Source organism: Staurois parvus, unplaced genomic scaffold (genome assembly GCF_062004578.1).
Source record: "Staurois parvus isolate SC_StPar_1 unplaced genomic scaffold, SC_StPar_1.0 ptg000195l, whole genome shotgun sequence".
Taxonomy (NCBI): domain Eukaryota; kingdom Metazoa; phylum Chordata; class Amphibia; order Anura; family Ranidae; genus Staurois; species Staurois parvus.
In genome coordinates this window covers 3,116,534-3,134,716 of record NW_028317991.1, presented here as the reverse complement: position 1 = coordinate 3,134,716, position 18,183 = coordinate 3,116,534, and the positions used below count along the sequence as shown (strand labels likewise).

Genomic DNA, 18,183 nt, shown 5'->3' with positions numbered 1-18,183 from the left:
CACTGACCCTATCCAAATGCAAAACTAGTGAAAAAAAAGTCAGAAAAGATGAGTAGGGAAAAAAATGTCAGTGGCTTCCACCTGTAAAATTCCTGTTTTGGGGGTCGTCTCATTATTGCCCATCTAGTTAACCTGTTGTGAATTTCAACAACCCCATGTCATAATCCCCCCTCCTCTAAACTTTACACTTGGCACAATGCAGTCAGGCAAGTACCGTTCTCCTGGTAACTGCCAAACCCAGACACGTCCATTGGATTGCCAGACAGAGAAGCGTGAATCGTCACTCCAGAGAACACGTCTCCACTGCCCTAGAGTCCAGTGGCAGTGTGCTTTACACCACTGCATCCGACGCTTTGCATTGCACTAGGTGATGTAAGGCTTGGATGCAGCTGCTCGGCCGTGGAAACCCATTCCATGAAGATCTCTATGCACTGTCGTTGTGCTAATCTGAAGGCCACATAAAGTTTGGAGGTCTTTAGGTATTGACTCTGCAGACAGTTGGTGACTTCTGCGCACTGTGCGCTTCAGTATGCGCTGACCCCGCTCTGTCATTTTATGTGGCCTACCACTTGGTGGCTGAGTTGCTGTTGTTCCCAGTTGCTTCCACTTTGTTATAATACCACTAACAGCTGACCGTGGAATATTTAGTAGCCAGGAAATGTCACGGATGGACTTATTTCACAGGTGGCCACCTATCATGGGACCACGCTTGAATTCACTGAGCTCCTGAGAGCGACCCATTCTTTCACAAATGTTTGTAGAAGCAGCCTGCATGCCTAGGGGCTTGATTTTATACACCTGTGACCATGGAGGGGATTGGAACACCTGAATCCAATGATTTGGAGGGCTGGCCCAATACTTTTGGCAATATAGTGTATATATTGCTGGAAATTAAATAGTTCATAGTTAATTTCCAGCAATGTACTATTATTATACATATGTACTATTACATATTTTTTATTATTATTATTACTATTATTATTACACAATTATTATTAATAATATTATGTTACATATGTATTATTGTTATTTCTATTATTACACATTTTGTATTATTATTACATATTTACTATTATTGTTGTTGTTATTATTATTGCACAATTATTATTTGTTATGCCATTTTTATTATAAATAATATTAGTATTTATATTATTATGAAATATTTATTGCTATTATTATTACACTATTAATATATTTATAATAATTATTATACTGGATTTACATAGCACCAACTTAATGCTCTTCGCTTTACAAAATCAACACAGTACAGTTACAATACACTTAAAAACAAATTGCTCATAACAGCTTACAATCTAAAGATCGGATAAAAGGGGCATTTGTAAAGGAAGAAAGAGGTCTCGTACCAAGAAAGAGACAGTTGTGAGCTGTGATACTGCAGATTTTATTGGTACCATACATTGGAGGAACAATTCAGGTGGCGACCAAAGTTTGACGCATGAAGGCTTTTTCTTTTCACCAATCTATAGCTCTCTCTAGTGGTTGGATTTTGTATAGTATGTTAGATGTGCAACATTGATTTCAGTTCCCATGCACTCTGCCTGAAAGTAAATGTTCGTTGATTTTGTATAGCAGTTATTTTATTATTTATAATTTATCTATTTAATAAACAGACTGTAAAAAGATACATATACCTATGTGAAAAAAGGTCACAAAAAGAACGCAATATCTTATTTATATACTTCCTACTTAACTGCTTAAGAAAAAAAAAATTTTTTTTTCAGCCAAATAAAAAGGAAGTATATCAATGCAATGTAGCATTCTCTTTTTGACTTTTGTCACATGCAGTGCATTCATAAAGTATTCAGACCCCCTTCACTTTTTAAATTATGTTATGTTGTAGCCTGATACTACAATTGGTTCAATTTATTTTTTTCTCATTAATCTACATACAATACCCCATAATGAAAAAAAAAGTGAGAACAGAATTTTAGAAATATTTCCAAATTTATGAAAAAGGAAACACTGAAATCTCACATTAGTGTAAGTATTAGGACCCTTTTCCACAACACTTGACATTTAGCTCAGATGCCTCCCATTTCTCTTGATCGTTGCTGAGATGTTTCTACACCTTGACTGGAGTCCCCCTGTGCTAAATTCAATTGATTGGACATGATTTCAAAGGCACACACCTCTCTGTAAAAGACCCCCCAGCTGACAACTCATACTGTATCAGAGAAAAAGCCATGGGGTCAAAGGAACTTCCTTTCCTAGCTCAGAGACAGGATTATTGCTAGGCACAGATCTGGGGAAGGCTGTAAAAAAGCACTGAAGGTTCCCAAAAGCACAGTGGCCTCCATAATTCTCAAATGGATGAAGTTTGGCTCAACCAGGACTCTTCCTGGCTGGTCTCCGAGCCAAACTGAGCAGTCAGGGAAGAAGAACCATAGTAAGAAAAGTGACCAAGAACTCGATGGTCACTGTGACTGAGCTCCAGAGATCCTGTGTGGAAATGGTACAAAGCTCCAGAAGGACAGCCATCACTGCAGGCCTCCACTGATCTGGGCTTTATGGCAGAAAGGCTAGACGGAAGCCTCTCCTCAGTACAAAACACATGAAAGCAAGTTCACCTGTCTTACTAAGCAGTGGGACTGTACCCTCACTGCAGGGGTTAATCACTCGTTTTTGTCTAGGGGATTGGAGAAAGGAGATATACTTACCTAATCCTCTGATCCTCCCTGCTCAAGACCCCTTAGCGGTCTTGTGCAGTGGACTGTTCCATCAAGCCAATAGACCTATCTCAGGACATGAGGACATCAGGTACAGTCCACCACTAGATCATGGGGGAGCACTGTTTGCCGCTGGAGCAGAAGATCAGGTGAGTATTAGATTTCTGGTTGCCCATGGACAAAACAGGGAGTTAACCCTTGCAGTGCTGGCACATCCCAACTGCGTGAGAATTTTTTTTTCTCCCGGAGTTGAGCGTTAATGAATACATCACATTATTTGTGAATTCAGCTTTAAGCTAAGCAACGCAGGGCTCTGATTGGAAGCACTGTTTCATAAACCAGTCTCAAATTCCGAATAGTAGTAGAACCTTTGCAGAATATGGCTGTTCATAATACAATTGCCAAAAAAAAAAAAAGATTGACTTGTTTACGGAGCCATTATTTCTCTTTTCTCCGTCTCCTGAGCTGCAGAAAGCTTTATAAATGGTAATATGTCTTGACTCTGTTTTCTTCCTGAAGGTATGTGGAGGTCACTGCTAAGCCCAGAGGAACGGAAGCCATGATGGAAATGAGAGTGGTTGCCTAGGAACCACCAACCTTCCATGGCATGTTTCTCCTGCAGCAGCCTCACCCTGATGGCTGGAGATGGAGGAGCTGCATTATTCACCTCACGTCTAGATGACATTTTTTTTTTTCTGTTAGAGAAAAAGCATGCCAGCTATGCCTGAGAAATGGCTAACATGTAGCTTTAAAGTGAACCTGTCAAGGAGACATATCTAATACTGAAAGTCGCCATTACCTGATTCCTACATTTTTGTTTTCATTTTTTGCTGGAATTCCACTTTAAGGCTGGCCATACATTATACAATTTTCTTGAGATTTTTGGTTTAGATTTACCAAAAACCATATAATAGGAGGTCATACCTAACAACACTTTCAATTGTATCCAGTTAGGCAGGCTCTTGCATTACATAGTTGAAGGTAAATCTAAAAGAAATTGGACAGAAAATTGTATAGTGTATGGTCAGCCTTAGTCCCATTGCACATGAGGCCATCTATCTGCAACGGGTTTCTCACAGCATTTTAGTGCACCCTGGTCCAAGACTGGGACAGTGGGGGGGTGCAGACCCACACAAGCTGCAGATCAGTGGCTAGCAGCCACCAGCTGCTCAGAGACAGCCACTGTTATAACACTGTGCTCCACTGTGCTCGTTCAGCCCACAATGAGCATGTGCAACTACCTTCTATTTGCTAGAAAGCAAGCAATTGCCTGTGCATGTGCAGTGCACACTTCCTACCAGCTGGATAAAGGGGGCAGAATTGGCGTAGCGTGGTAAACCCATTTATCGGCATGCATTAGGAGCAGAAGGGGCAAAATTCCTTAACCTTGCCCTGGGTGCTGAGCCACTCTGTTCCATTACCGCCCTCGTCTTCATCCCTAAATGCAAAGAGCCCTAAACAAGGGTACAGCATTCAGCCCTGTCCAGCCACAGCCTGCCATAAACTTGAAAAAAAAAAAATATAAATATATATATAATTTATTTTTATTTTTTTTACTTTTTGCTATAAAATATATCCAATAAAAAAAATCTAATTTCTTCATACATTTAGGCCAAAATGTATTCTGCTACATGTCTTTGCTAAAAATAAATATCAATAATTGTATATTAATTGGTTTACATGAAAGCTATAGCATTTAGCTGTATATATAGTGTAATTTTTATTTTTTTTATACTAGTAATGGTGGCGACCAGCGACTTTTAGCGGTACTGCGGCGGTCATTCTGACACTGGGTGGGAACTAACTGATACTCACATCCCCAGTGACACTAATGCAGTGATCAGTGCTAATAAAAAGCACTGACACTGTACTAACGACACTAGGCAGGAAGGGGTTAACATCTGGGGCAATCAAGGGGTTAACTGTGTGCTGTGTATATTTTATATTGTGTGCTGCGTGCTATTTTACTTGGGAGACATGGTGCTTTGTATCTGTCTGTTGTGCAGAGAGATACAAAACAGCATGTCCATGCTGACAGCACAGAGACTAGTGTTGTTTACACACAGGTCTCTCCCTTGTCAGCTTTGCCGACGATCACTGAGTGACCAATTGACATCCCCAGCCGCTAATAGAGCTGCAAGTAGAGCGGTGACGTGCACACGCCCCCTACCCAGAAATGCAAATCACATATATATATACGTGATTTTGCGCAGCCCTGTCGCCCTGTAGCAGTACTTCTGTCAAGTTGTTAAAGAAAACAGCACCAGAAAAAGTACAGAAAAAATGTTGGTTGATCCCGCCAGAAATCCAGTGAGATCCTAACGTCCTGTAGTGGGCTGACAACTCTAGCTCCACTGCCCTGAATCTAACGCATAAAACATTCTACAGGTGTGCTAGACCAAAAGGTGAAGGAGTCCAAACTGTTTCATCTTAAGACTCACCACTTAAATGTTCACCTTTCTAGAAAAAATAATAAATGCACATATTTTTGCAGAAAGAAAACATTGCCTGAAAAGCATTGTAATGCACGCTCAGCAGATCACATGTGCAATGTCAGGCTTCTGCATATAGTTTTGCTGCAAAAATGAAAGTACAGCATTGGATGTTAAATAGCATAATCATCAATTAATTCTCCAATCTTTTTCCAGTTCCTCCTCGATTTGTGGTGCAACCCACCGACCAAGATGGCATTTTTCGAAAAGCTGTGATACTGAATTGTTCTGCAGAGGGATATCCTTTACCTACCATTGTGTGGAAGTACTCAAAAGGTAATACCCACAACCATATCTTATGTCATAGGCAGGGCTTTCTTTCAGCAGGAACGTAGTTCCAGCACCTCCAGCACTGAATATATGTAATGGTAAGGGATGCTGGATGTGCTGGAAGGTCTATTGTTGCTGGCTGCTGGGGGATGTATTGTCACTGGAGGGGATCTATTGTTACTGGGGAGGTCTGTTGTTACTGGTTGTGGATCTATTGTTGCTGGAAGGGATCTACTATTGAAGGAGTTTGATGCTGGCTTCTGGAGGGTCTATCAATGCTGGCTGCTGGGAGATCTGTTGTTGCTGCGGAGGGTCTATTGTTGCTGGAGTGGTATTTTGATGCAGGGGTCCATTGTTCTGAGGGGAATCTATTGTTGCTGGAGGGGAGTCTATTGCTGATGGCTGCAAAGGATATATTTTACTGCTTTTTTTGTTTTTCATTAACCAATTCCATACAAATTGCTTAGCACCACAAAATGATACTTGGCTCTGTATTCTCTAAAAGGAGCAGTACTGGGAGGTAAGTAGGGGGTGGAACCAAGGAACAGTGCTTGGAGATGGAAAGAATGGGGGGGGGGGCATAGACAAGAAGTGACTCAGAAGAGGGAAGTTCCTGCACCTATTTTTTGAGAAAAATGCCCTGCTCATAGGTCACCTGTCTCATGTCTTTCCCGGAGTGAACAGGGTTAAATAAAGCAGGTGGCTAGTACCTTGCATCTATTCTGAAATCTGAGGAACATACATTGCATCTAGATGGGAAAATGGGCGTGTTGCATAGCCAACAACCATTTGTGCTGAACCATTTTGTGTTGCTAGCTTATATCCCCATGCTTATATCTTAAAGCTAGCTTGTCCTTTTCATTAGATAGTTTTCACAGCTGTTCCCCTTTGTTTGATCCAATTTATAGACTCTTTGTTTCCTCTGATCCCTATATCAAGCCAGTCCAGTTTTTTCTCTGTGCATTGGATATAAACAGTTGCCATGCCCATTCTCCTTGTAGTCCATTTGCTTCTGTTGTTGCCAAAACACATTTCTCCCATTACTTATGTATCCTGGACAGCCCCACCCATAATTTTGTTCCCATGTACAGTCTGACAAACCATCCCCACCCAGGGGCGGACTGACTATTTGGAAACTCGGGCACTGCCCGAGGGCCCGGGGTCAGTAGGGGGCCCCAGGAGATGCCCCTGGTACCTTTTTCATAGGCTTTTTTGAGGTTTTTTTTAGTTTGGGCAAGGACACAGGGGGCCCCATGATTCCCTATTGCCCGGGGGCCCCATGAGTTGTCAGTCCGCCCCTGTCCCCACCCATTGTTTTGTTCCTGTGGTCAGCCCCAATCATTGTTTTAGTCCACTGGACAGTTCCGCTTGTAGTCCCATTGGCAGTCTCACCCATTTTCTTAATCCTGTAGCCAGCCTCGCCCATTGTTTAAGCCTTTGGAGAGCCCTATTATGGTTTTAGTCCTGTGGACAGCCCCTCCCTATGTTTAAATCATGTGGACAGCTTCATCATGGTTTTAGCCATGTGGGCAGCCCCATCCACTGTTTAAGGCACATGGACAGCCCCATCATGGTTTCAGTCCTGTGGACAGCCTTACCCTATGTTTACTTCATGTGGACAACCCCATCATGGTATTAGTCCAGTAAACAGCCCCACCCATTGTTTATCACATGGACAGCCACATTATGGTTATAGCCTTGTGGACAGGCCTCCCCCCTCCATTGTTTAAGCCATATGCACAACTCCATTATGGTTTTAGTCCTGTAGACAGCCCCATCTACTGTTTAAGTCACATGGACAACCCGATCATGGCTTTAGTCCTATAGACAGTCCCCCCCCCCCTCATTATTTAAGTCATGTAGACAGTCCCAAAATGATTTTAGTCCTGTTTACATCCACGTCCATTGTTTAAGTCACGTGGACAATCCCAATCATAGGTAGAGTCTTGTGGACAACAACCCCCCCCCCCAAAATCATGTTCATGTGGTTTTCGTTCTGTGGACAGCCCCAATCATTGTTTGTCACATGGACAGCCCCATGATTAATTCATTCCTGTGGACAGCCCCATCCACTGTTGAAGGTCACATGGACAGCCCCATCAGGGTTTCAGTCCTGTGGACAGCCTTACCCTATGTTTACTTCATGTGGACAACCCCATCATGGTATTAGTCCAGTAAACAGCCCCACCCATTGTTTGTCACATGGACAGCCACATTATGGTTATAGCCTTGTGGACAGGCCTCCCCCCTCCATTGTTTAAGCCATATGCACAACTCCATTATGGTTTTAGTCCTGTGGACAGCCCCATCTACTGTTTAAGTCACATGGACAACCCGATCGTGGCTTTAGTCCTATAGACAGTCCCCCCCCCTCATTATTTAAGTCATGTAGACAGTCCCAAAATGATTTTAGTCCTGTTTGCATCCACGCCCATTGTTTAAGTCACGTGGACAATCCCAATCATAGGTAGAGTCTTGTGGACAACAACCCCCCCCCCAAAATCATGTTCATGTGGTTTTCTTCCTGTGGACAGCCCCAATCATTGTTTGTCACATGGACAGCCCCATGATTAATTCAGTCCTGTGGACAGCCCCATCCACTGTTGAAGGTCACATGGTCAGCCCCATAATGGTTTTAGTCCTGTGGACAGCCTCGCCCTATGTTTAACTCACACAGACGGCCCCATCATGTTTTTTTTTCTTGTCGGCAGCTCAACCCTATATTTAAATTACATGGACAGCCCTATCATGATATTCTTGTGGACAGCTCCATGAACAGCCACATCTTATGGTTTTAGCCTTGTGGATGGCCCCACCCATTGTTTAGGTCACGTGGACAGCCCATCATTGTTTTAGTCCTGTGCACAGCTCCCACCTTCATTGTTTAAGTAATTTTGACAGCCATCATGGTTTTAGTCTGGTGGACAGTCCCACCCATTTTTGAGTCATGTGGTCAGTCCCATCATGGTTTTAGTTCTGCAAACAGCCCCATCCATTGTTTAAGTCACATGAATACCATCATGGTATTAGCCCTGTGGACAGCACCCCCATTGTTTAATTCATATGGACAGCCTCAGTGTGGTTTAAAGCAGAGTTCCACTCACTCTGTAAAAAAAAATAAAAGTCAGCAGCTACAAAAACTGAAGCTGCTGACTTTCAAAAAACAGCCACTCACCTGTCCCACGATCCTGCGGTGCCCCTGCTGCAGCCCGTTTCACCGGCCATCCTGTACTCCAGGCGCCTGCATCTTCGGTGTGGGTACCCAGCTGTGACAGTTTGTAGCTTCACAGCCCGGTACCCACTGCGCATGTGAGAGTAGCGCTGCACTTCCTGAATGGCCCTGTCGTCTTCTGGGACCTGTCACGAGTCCCACAAGACTACGGGGAGGGAGGGTAGAAGGACAACGTCCGCTTTCGATCGCCTAGGCGATTGCAGCGAAAGTTGGAGCAGGTACCTGTCAATTTTGGGTACTCGCTCCCCAAAGGTGACAATCCTTAATGGGGAGCGGGGGACCAATCTTTAAAGCGGAACTTCCCCTTTTGGGTGGAACTCCGCTTTGAGTCCTGTGGACAGTCTCCCTCTCGCTGTTTAAGTAATGTGGACAGTCCCATCATGGCTTTAGTCCTGTGGACAGTGCCACCCATTGTTTAAGTCATGTGGACAGTCCCACCATGCTTTTAGTCCTGTGGACAGTCCCTCCCAGTGTTTTAGTACCGCAAACAGGCCCACCTATTGTTTTATTCCCCTGACAGCCCTACCATTTGTTTTAATCTCATGGACAGTCCCAATCATAATTTTAACCCCTTGGACAGCCCTATTTTAGTCCTATGGGAAGCCCAAGCAGGGGCAGACTGACAACTCATGGGGCCCCCGGGCAATAAGGGATCATGGGGCCCCTGTATCCTTGCCTAAACTCAAAAAAGCCTATGGAAAAGGTACCAGGGGCATCTCATGGGTTCCCCTACTGACCCCGGGCCCTCGGGCAGTGCCCGAGTTTCCAAATGGTCAGTCCGCCCCTGAGCCCAAGTAGTTATTTTATCTCCTTGACAGCCCTCTCGCAGTTGGTATCGGTAAGGTGAAATGTTTTTAAGGGACATTACTAATTCTCAAAGCATCCATAGGCAACATTGGTTGACAAAATGTCTTTCTGCTCTGGATGTAGATGACAGGTACACTTAACCATTATCATAGCGAACTGAATAGACGGGAACTAAGAGATGTTCATAAAGAACAATGACTGTAGATGTAGATGCGGCTGCATGTCTGGGTCACGAGAGCGTGTGAGTTGCTTCTGCTGTTACATTGCAATTTATTCATTCCTCCAGGAAATTGAGCGAAAAGCTTAATCACCAAACGCGCACACACTCTCTCATTACCATATTAACTGCTCAAACTGAGAAAACAGAAACACAGAGGTGAAAAGGCTACAAAACATCCACTATGGTTTACATTTTTTTTTTTATTTTAAGGAAGAAATTATTTTCAGTGGAAGACTGATGACTGGTTAAATTCACGAAATATTACTGCTAAACACTTTAACGTGCTTTCCCTGAGGCGTTAAAGCAGCTAATGTGCAGTCCAGTGTCTGACACCCCGTCCTCCCCCTCCACTACATCATACTGATTTATAACCACGCTTATTTAAATGGAAAGTGCAGTATGCACATATTAAAGCAGTTTCAAAAACCAAAAATTTTATAGATTGCAGCTTACCAATCAATAGATGTGGTGGCTGCATTAGTTTTCTTTCTTTAGGCTTTTTTGTTCTCTGTTTTCACCTAGTGATCTGACCAGTAACACACTTCCTGTATTCTTCATCCACTCTGGATGAAGGAACACAGGGGGCACATTTGGACTGCAGCATTGTCAGTCTAGGGGAGGGGAGTGTTACACAGACTAGCAGATTTAAATACACTAACACATTGAGGCTGAACTTCAGCTCACGCTTTATGATCGGTTACAGTAACTTTTTTTTTCCTTTTGGGATAAAGGTTTTTTTATGAATTAATAACAGCTGATCATTGTAAGCACCCCTGTCAGGGCTAAATGGCTTGTCTCAATCCTCCAATGGGTACACTTGCGAAACAGCTTGTTCTGTTGAAAAAAACAGACTTACTGGGTGGATCATTAGGTGAAAATAAAATAAATAAAGTCTAAAAAAGAAAACTAATGCAGCCAGCTCATCTAAGAATTGGTAAGCTGCAATATAATAAATGTTTACTTTTGGGTTTAATACTGAAATAAGTTCAATTCATAAAGATTTAAAGTACAACTCTGCTTGTGGTAAAAGTTGTCTTTTAAGACATACCCGTCCTGCATGCACCCCAATATTTACCTCTGTCCCCTTTCCATAATTACATAGAGTAGTTGGTCAGGTCCATCTATTTCAACCATAGAAAAAAATGGAAACCGTCCATATTCAAATCCCTATACCCACAGTTAATAAAAAAAAAAGATCCAGTGATCTTCACATCCCTGCTTAGTTCTCTTCATTCTACATGTGTGCCATGGCCCCATTCAGTGGCCCACTGAAGGCTGCCAAGAGTAGCACCTCCTTCCCATAGGAATACACGACGGCCATGAGGTGCATACACAGGATAGAGAGGACTGGGCAGATGCACTTTCAGAAGAAAGGATGGGTGTTTCTGGCAGGGTCACACAGTGAAGCTCACTGGTACTCTAGAGCATAAGTATGTATGTATCAGACCAGGTTGGACTGCACTGGGGGGATAGGAACATGCCGTAGAGGACAACTTGTACCAAATTGCAACTTATAGCCACCAGATCTCCTACCTTGATGCTTAAAGTAGAACTAAGAGCATTTTTTTCATTTTGGATAGAGTAAGGGAGGGCTATAACATCAGTTGATTTTTTAATTTGTGTCCCATTAGAGGGAGATTTTCTTTCACTTCCTGCCCCATAGCTAAAACAGGAAATTAGAGGAAATCCCTGCAAAGTGAGGAGATCCCTAGTAGTTGCCCCTTAATTCAGTTCTGGTGAGTACCAAAATTTGGGATTTCCTTTTTTTAATTATTATAACACAGAATTTACTGTATATAGTGTCTACAGTTTATTCAGCACTTTACAACATGAGGGCAGACAGTACAGTTACAATACAATTTAGTACAGTAGGCCCTGCTCGTTCAAGCTTACAATCTAGGAAGGAGGGTCGAGATACAAAAGGTAATAACTGTGGGGGATGAGCTGATGAAGAAAATAACTGTACAGCTATTAGGTGGGGGCATGATGGGCCTCTCTGAAGAGAAGGGTTTTCAGGGATTGCATATAATTGGACAGAGTAGGAGATAGTCAGATTGGAGTAGGGAGTTCCATAGGATGGGAGAGGCTCAGGAGAAGTTCTGGAGTCAAGCATGAGAGAAGGAGATGAGGGAGCTCATTTTTTTGAAACTAGGTTGGTGATGTAGCTGGGGGAAGTGTTGTGGATGGCTTTGTAAGTTATTGTTAGTATTCTGAATTTAATTTGTTGGGTGAACGGAAACCATTGGAGGGATTGGCGGAGAGGGGTAACAGACACTGTTGGTAAGGTGGATGAGTCTGGTAGTAGCATTCATGATGGATTTAACGAGCCTATGTAAAGGAGAGCCAATGATGAGGGAGTTCCAGAGATGGCCAGGTAGTGAATTAAGAGCTTTGTGGTGTAATTGGTTAGAAAGTGTGTATTTTGGAGATGTTGCGTTGAGGCAGCAGGCATTGGACATTGATTGGATGTGGGGTTGAAATGAGGATTTAGAGCCAAGAATTACACCTAGAACCTTGGTATACAGGATGGTTTGATAGGTTTGCCATCAATCTTGACAGAGAAGGGATGTGTGGGGGAGGAAATATTAAGAGCTCTGTTTTGGATAGACTGAGTTTTCACATTTGGTGACTAAGGTAAACAGGACAAATAGGGTGAATCTCTCTAATTCCCTACTCATCTTCAGGGTGATCTGACGTGTATCTAAAAGCATATCCTTGAACATACCACATTCCCTATAAAATGAAAGCTTTTAGGTTTGCATTATAAGATCTTGGATCTGTTAGAAGGTAAGGTATCTGATACACTTCTCTCTTCTCCTGCAGGTCCTGGAGTTCCCCAGTTTCAGCCAATCGCACTGAATGGGCGAATACAGCTACTAGGTAATGGCTCCTTATTGATAAAACACATACTGGAGGAAGATAGCGGATACTACCTCTGCAAGGTCAGCAACGATGTTGGAGCTGACGTCAGCAAGTCCATGTATCTCACGGTTAAAAGTAAGAGCAACCATGTATTACTGGCTATTCCAAAATCTTGTTTCATAAATGGTGGATATTATTGGAAAAAGTTAGAAGACTGAATTGCCTCTTGCCTGCAACAACCAATCAGATGTCTGTTTTTATCTTTCCTGAGTCGAAATCTGATTGGTTGATGTGATACAAACATCTTCCTTGCTTGTTCCATTTTCCTTTCCCCTTTTGCTTTTCCCTTTTCACATCCCTTCTCTATCACTTTAATTTCAATTGAGGGATCAATTTACTGTAATGCCTGCCTCCCACATTTTACATTAGTATGCATGTGACTGTAATGAATGTTTATCTTTTTACTGTATGGAATTTAAAAGCTCATATACAGATATTTATACATCAGGCTCAAGCTACTGTAGATTTCCAATAACTGGGAAGTCTTGGCTTGCTGTCTACATAAGCTGTCTTTTATCACCTCCTGTGTAAGTCGGTGTTCAGAGTCTGCACATGCAGGTCAGGATCTATCAACGATCTTGGCACCGTTAAAGTGTTTGTAGCACTACCCCCTTGGGGGTTGCTGTTGATTTGGGTCCCCCTATAATCCTGGGCAGGGGATCTGGCTCCTGTTCCTTTCGTATGAACAGTCACTAGTAGAGGGCTAATGTCAGGGATCACCGCGACGCACGAGTCTGCACATGCGTAGGTGTCTGACAAGACATGCAAACAGGCGGGCACTAGGACCCAGGCGCGCCTGTCACCTATGATGGCGCTGGCAGGCACTAGGACCCAGGCGCACCTGTCAGCGCCGGGCGGGCTATTTAAACCAGCCCTGCACAGACACAAGTTGCCGTTTGGTCTTATTGTCCTGTTCCTGTATTCTGATCCTGTGAAGCTTCCCGTTGCGGACCTCTGCATTTGATCCTGACCCTGCTAATTGTCTCCTGCTTGACCCCTGGCTTGACCCGACCATTCTTCTGCCTGATCCTCTGTACCACGCTGCCCGTTAGTTGCTGAACCCGGCTCGTGACCCTGACCATTCTCTGCCTGCTCCTCTGGTACCTTGCTGACCTGGCCTGCTTGACTACTCCTTACGCTACCCTGACGATCCATCCATCCCGCACGGATCTGTCCCTGTTACCAGGCCTGCCAGCCTCTTCACGTCAGGCTCTATTTCCGACACACCCCTGACGGTGCTCTCTATCACTGCCGGACGTACTCGGGGGTCGCGACCTGGTCTCAGTCTGCTCCAAGTCCATCCCCACCATCAGGGGCCCTGGTGAATAAGCAGATTGGGACTTAGACCCCGCGCCCTGAGGAACCCCGCGCTGTGGGTTGCTAGAGACTCTGCCAGGCGGTGCTTGACAGCTGATCTGGTTTCCCACCAGAGTGCTCCTTCCCCTATTAGCCCAGGGGGTGCAGGTGTACTCACTCCGATTCTCTCCTGTACCACTTGCAGGTTGGCTGCTGCTACCAGGCCTATTAGCTGAGCTGCTCCTTTTCTGCCATACAGGTGGTCCTTACTCAGGGGGCCAATGAGCTCCAAGTGTTCCGCCTTTTCAGCTCCAGGCTTGCAGGCAGCCCCATCCCATCAAGCCTCCTGGCAGTCTTCCTCCTCCAGCCTCACATCCTCCTCTCTCCTTCTTCCACCCGACTCCACACTCTTGCCACTGAGCAGGCGCCAATACATTTAACCTCCCTGGCGGTTTTCCCGAGTGTAGCTCGGGGTAAAATTTCTATACCACAAGCGGTAAACCCGAGCTACACTCGGGCTTACCATGCGGCGCTGCTCTGGGGGTCCCTGCAGCACTTACCTTGTCCTTCGTTCCCACGATGTGTCCCCTGCAGTGTCCCCGGCCATCTCCTCCGGCCGATGCCGGCATCCGGCTTCTGTGTTCCGGTCCCCGTGACGTCGGGACGTACGGGCGCCGGCGGCGGGAAATTTAAAAAATGTCATTTTTTTTTTTTTCAATTTTAAATAGTAAAACATTGCTGTTTCATCCCATTTCACATACATATTGTCCCTAGTGCTTTGTCCTGTGCCCTGCCTGCATTTTGTCTGTTCTTTCTGCCTGGAAGCTTAGAAAAGTCCATGGCGTCCAAAAAGCGTCCCTTTACGTCAAAAGCGGTTTTAGACCGGCTAGAGAACAGCGATAGTAAATCAGAACCACTTACAGAATTGAGTGATAATGATTTGTGGGGAAATTTTCCTAAAAATTACAGCCTACAATAAAAAACTATTTCCATGCAAAAAAATGGTACCGCTTTCAGCACAAAAAATCGGAAGGAATCATACCGCCAAGGAGGTTAAGGGAGTCCCAGCCCCTTGCCAAGCCTTCTGTTGGGGATCGACTGAGGTCCCTTGAGAGTGCAGCCAGCCACTCCTCAGATCCACCCACTACCTCCAAGGCCTTCCTCCAAAAGCCTCAGTGCAGGGGGAAATTCCAGAGGAGCTTGCCTGCACAGTCTCTCAGCCCTGACCACAATTTGTCCCCTCTGGCTATTTCACCTAAGCTGCTGCTCTTGTCTAACCATTAGGATCAACTCCCCTTAGCTAAACTAGGAGGGTGTTACATGTTACTAAACCCACAACAGTAAAATCCCCACTTATTATCAAGATACATTAGAGTCTGCTGGGGTCTCTGCTAAAGGCTTTATAACATGGCAGTTTCAAGGCTGTGTAGACCCTTTTTATTCATCTTGACTTGCTCAAGCTGGTTGTGTTCTAGTGTGGGGATGTTAAATCTGTGTTCATTCAGTCTGTGACTTTTAAAATTTGTTCTTTGCAGGAGCACAAACTATCTACTTAAATCTTATGTCCCATTCACATCTAGCATCAGCAGTGTTGCGATTTTCAATGTATTGTTTTTATGTGCTTTTAGAGCGGCACCATTCATTTGAATGGGCTGCTCTCTGCTCCAAAAACACACCAAAGTAGATCCTGCACCTTTTTTTGGAGCCACTTTTTTGGGAAGCATGCTTTTGAGTGTTTTGTGCATGTTCTTTTGCATGAAAAAATGCCTGTGTCTTTTGCGCCTTTCGGGTGCCATTAACAATAATGGCACACAAATGCATATTGCGCAGGTTGCCGCGATTTTATCGTGTTCCAAAATCGTGTGATTCTGATGGCTATTCTAGAATGACTAGATGTGAACAGTCTAAAAGTTTTGTCACAAACTTGCGATTTTAAAGAAATAGGATGCAGAATGCAACTCAACTTCCCCCCCCCTTATTTTTACCCAGTTGTTTTGGTTTGTCTTTTAAGGTTCTTTTTCACAAAAGCAAGGAAGCATACAAACCTCTGTAATGTATTAATAGTTACTAACAAAAATGCTGCACATACAAATGTAGGAAAAACAATTAATGGCATAAAAAGGATCACAAAATCTGCATGCAATATACACATGTACAAGCTATCTATGCTTCCCAGCAAAATTTACATGAATAATGTATGCAAGAGGGATACATTAAAAGTTGCTTAACTTGGGTTGTAGATTTGGTGTCATCCCCAGGTAATGTTTCTATTTTCCATCTTTCTTTACAATGGAGTCATCTTCCAGGATCTCTTCCAGACCGCTTCTTGCTTCTTGGAAGTCCTGCAAACCTACTACTTCCTTTGTGTCCTCCACATGGCTGTTTCAAGCCCTTTGTTCCCTTCCCCTACTTCCTGCCAACAACACTTCCTTTAGCATGAACCAGTCCAACAAGTTCATTCGTTTATAAACAGGAGAAGCCTAGTTCCTGAAAACAATACTATTTGTAACTAAAATGTGGTATTTCATATATTTGAAAATCACTGAAATAGCTATAGCAACATACCAGTGTAGCTCCCACCTGATCCCCAGAGTCAGGGTCAACTAGCATTTTCCCAGGGCTGAGTGGTTGAAAGTAGGGGGATGTGTAACAATTCAGTGCCAGTCACTTTAAGAACTTGTTAAAGGATTTTATTCTTCACAGCAAGTCATGGGAGAGAAGGGGGTAGGAAACTCAGAATGCCCTTATTGACTTGCAGGCTCACAATCTCTATTCAAATACCTCCATACAAGCAAAAAGGGGCTGAAACCTGCAGCCTGTAACTTCTTCAGAAGCAATAGTATCTCCAGTAGCAACACCCTCTGTAGTGATCCTCCTGATGCTTTCCCAGCCTCTCTGTGAGTTCCCCTTCCTAGGATATTCAGCAGCAGAGTCACGTTTGGTACTTCATTGCAAGCATCACTTCTCCTTCCAAATCCTTGTCCTTATAGAGGTCCCCTGAGCCCAGGGCCTTAAGCAGCAGGCCTATACTGGTCAGGCAGGCTTCTCCTGCTTCCAGGCATCTGCACCCAGACCTCCTCAATTGCTCAACATGGTGAGCAACGTGCGGCGGCCTGGGGGGGAGGAAGAGCACTCATGAAATCCACCCCATATATTTATGCTGTCCCCCAGGATCCAACATGACAATATACGTCCTACTAGTTGGCTAAAAGAAACAAATATTCACAATTCAATATTACTGTGGCATCTCACACTACTGACAGAGGCAGCAGTGATTCCTACTGACAACAAAGAGAAACAACAGCTACATTGAGTTTAGGGGAAAGCCACATGAGCAAATAGACTAACTTTAGATCACTTCTGTTTAGGACAGGGTGGCTACACCAGTTTGGGGAGCTTACAACTTAATGTCTCTAACTCACATTCAGACAGGAGCACAGTACCCTACCAGCATGTCTTTGGAGTGTGGGAGGAAACCAGAATACCTGGAGAAATCCCACAAAGGCACAGGAAGAACATTCAAACTTTAGGCAAGTAGTGCCATGAAAAGTGGAAATAAGTGAGCGCTAAAATAACATAATGCAATAGCTGCTATGCACCAAAGGCACCGTATAAGACCTTCAAGTAAGGCTAAGGCTCGTAGTCAGGTAAGCTGAACCCCTATGTCTACGAGCCTTAGCTCGAAACGCGTCAGTTGAGCTACAGCAGGTTGACGCTATACCGCCGGCACCACGAGGAGTCCCGGCGGCCATCTTGACTTGGTCAGTATTATCTCATTCCTTTCTTATACCCACTTGCCTGATTCTTGGAATAAACACCCTTGACATACTACACTATTGGCCTCCTCTGTTCTTTGAGCCCCTGCGGGAGCTCACTGCAATTGCAGAGCGCTCATCCTTGAGTATGAACCCGGAGTATGGATCATGAGGCAGTGAAGGATACATGACCAGATCTGACCAGACCTATGTGAGGGCATCTGATGTTTCTTTGATATACAAATGCGCATATAGATTGCGTATCTGGTGAGTGCGCAATCTTTACTATATTTTCTCACCTCATCCACGGTTCCAGTCTTTGGACGCCTCAAGACTATCTGGGATCTTACTCACATTGTCACTTTTGGACTTATTTTATTCAATTGGTCACATATCTCGCACGATATAAACCACTTTTTTTTAGTGGCATACGTATTTGCACAATGTCACTTTATTAATCATTTATGTATGAATTTACTGTTTTTATTTATGTATCATCCTT

At 44.0% G+C, this 18,183-nt stretch overlaps 1 protein-coding gene across 1 annotated transcript in view; it reads left to right on the top strand.

Moving 5' to 3' along the window:
* The window catches only part of DSCAM (DS cell adhesion molecule), a 765,341-nt gene that overhangs the window by 340,700 nt on the left and 406,458 nt on the right, over positions 1–18,183 (top strand). The window contains exons 10-11 of the mRNA XM_089677896.1: positions 5,336–5,455; positions 12,532–12,705. Of these exons, the coding sequence (XP_089534022.1) occupies positions 5,336–5,455; positions 12,532–12,705 (294 nt within the window). The remainder of the gene's footprint in view (positions 1–5,335; positions 5,456–12,531; positions 12,706–18,183) is intronic.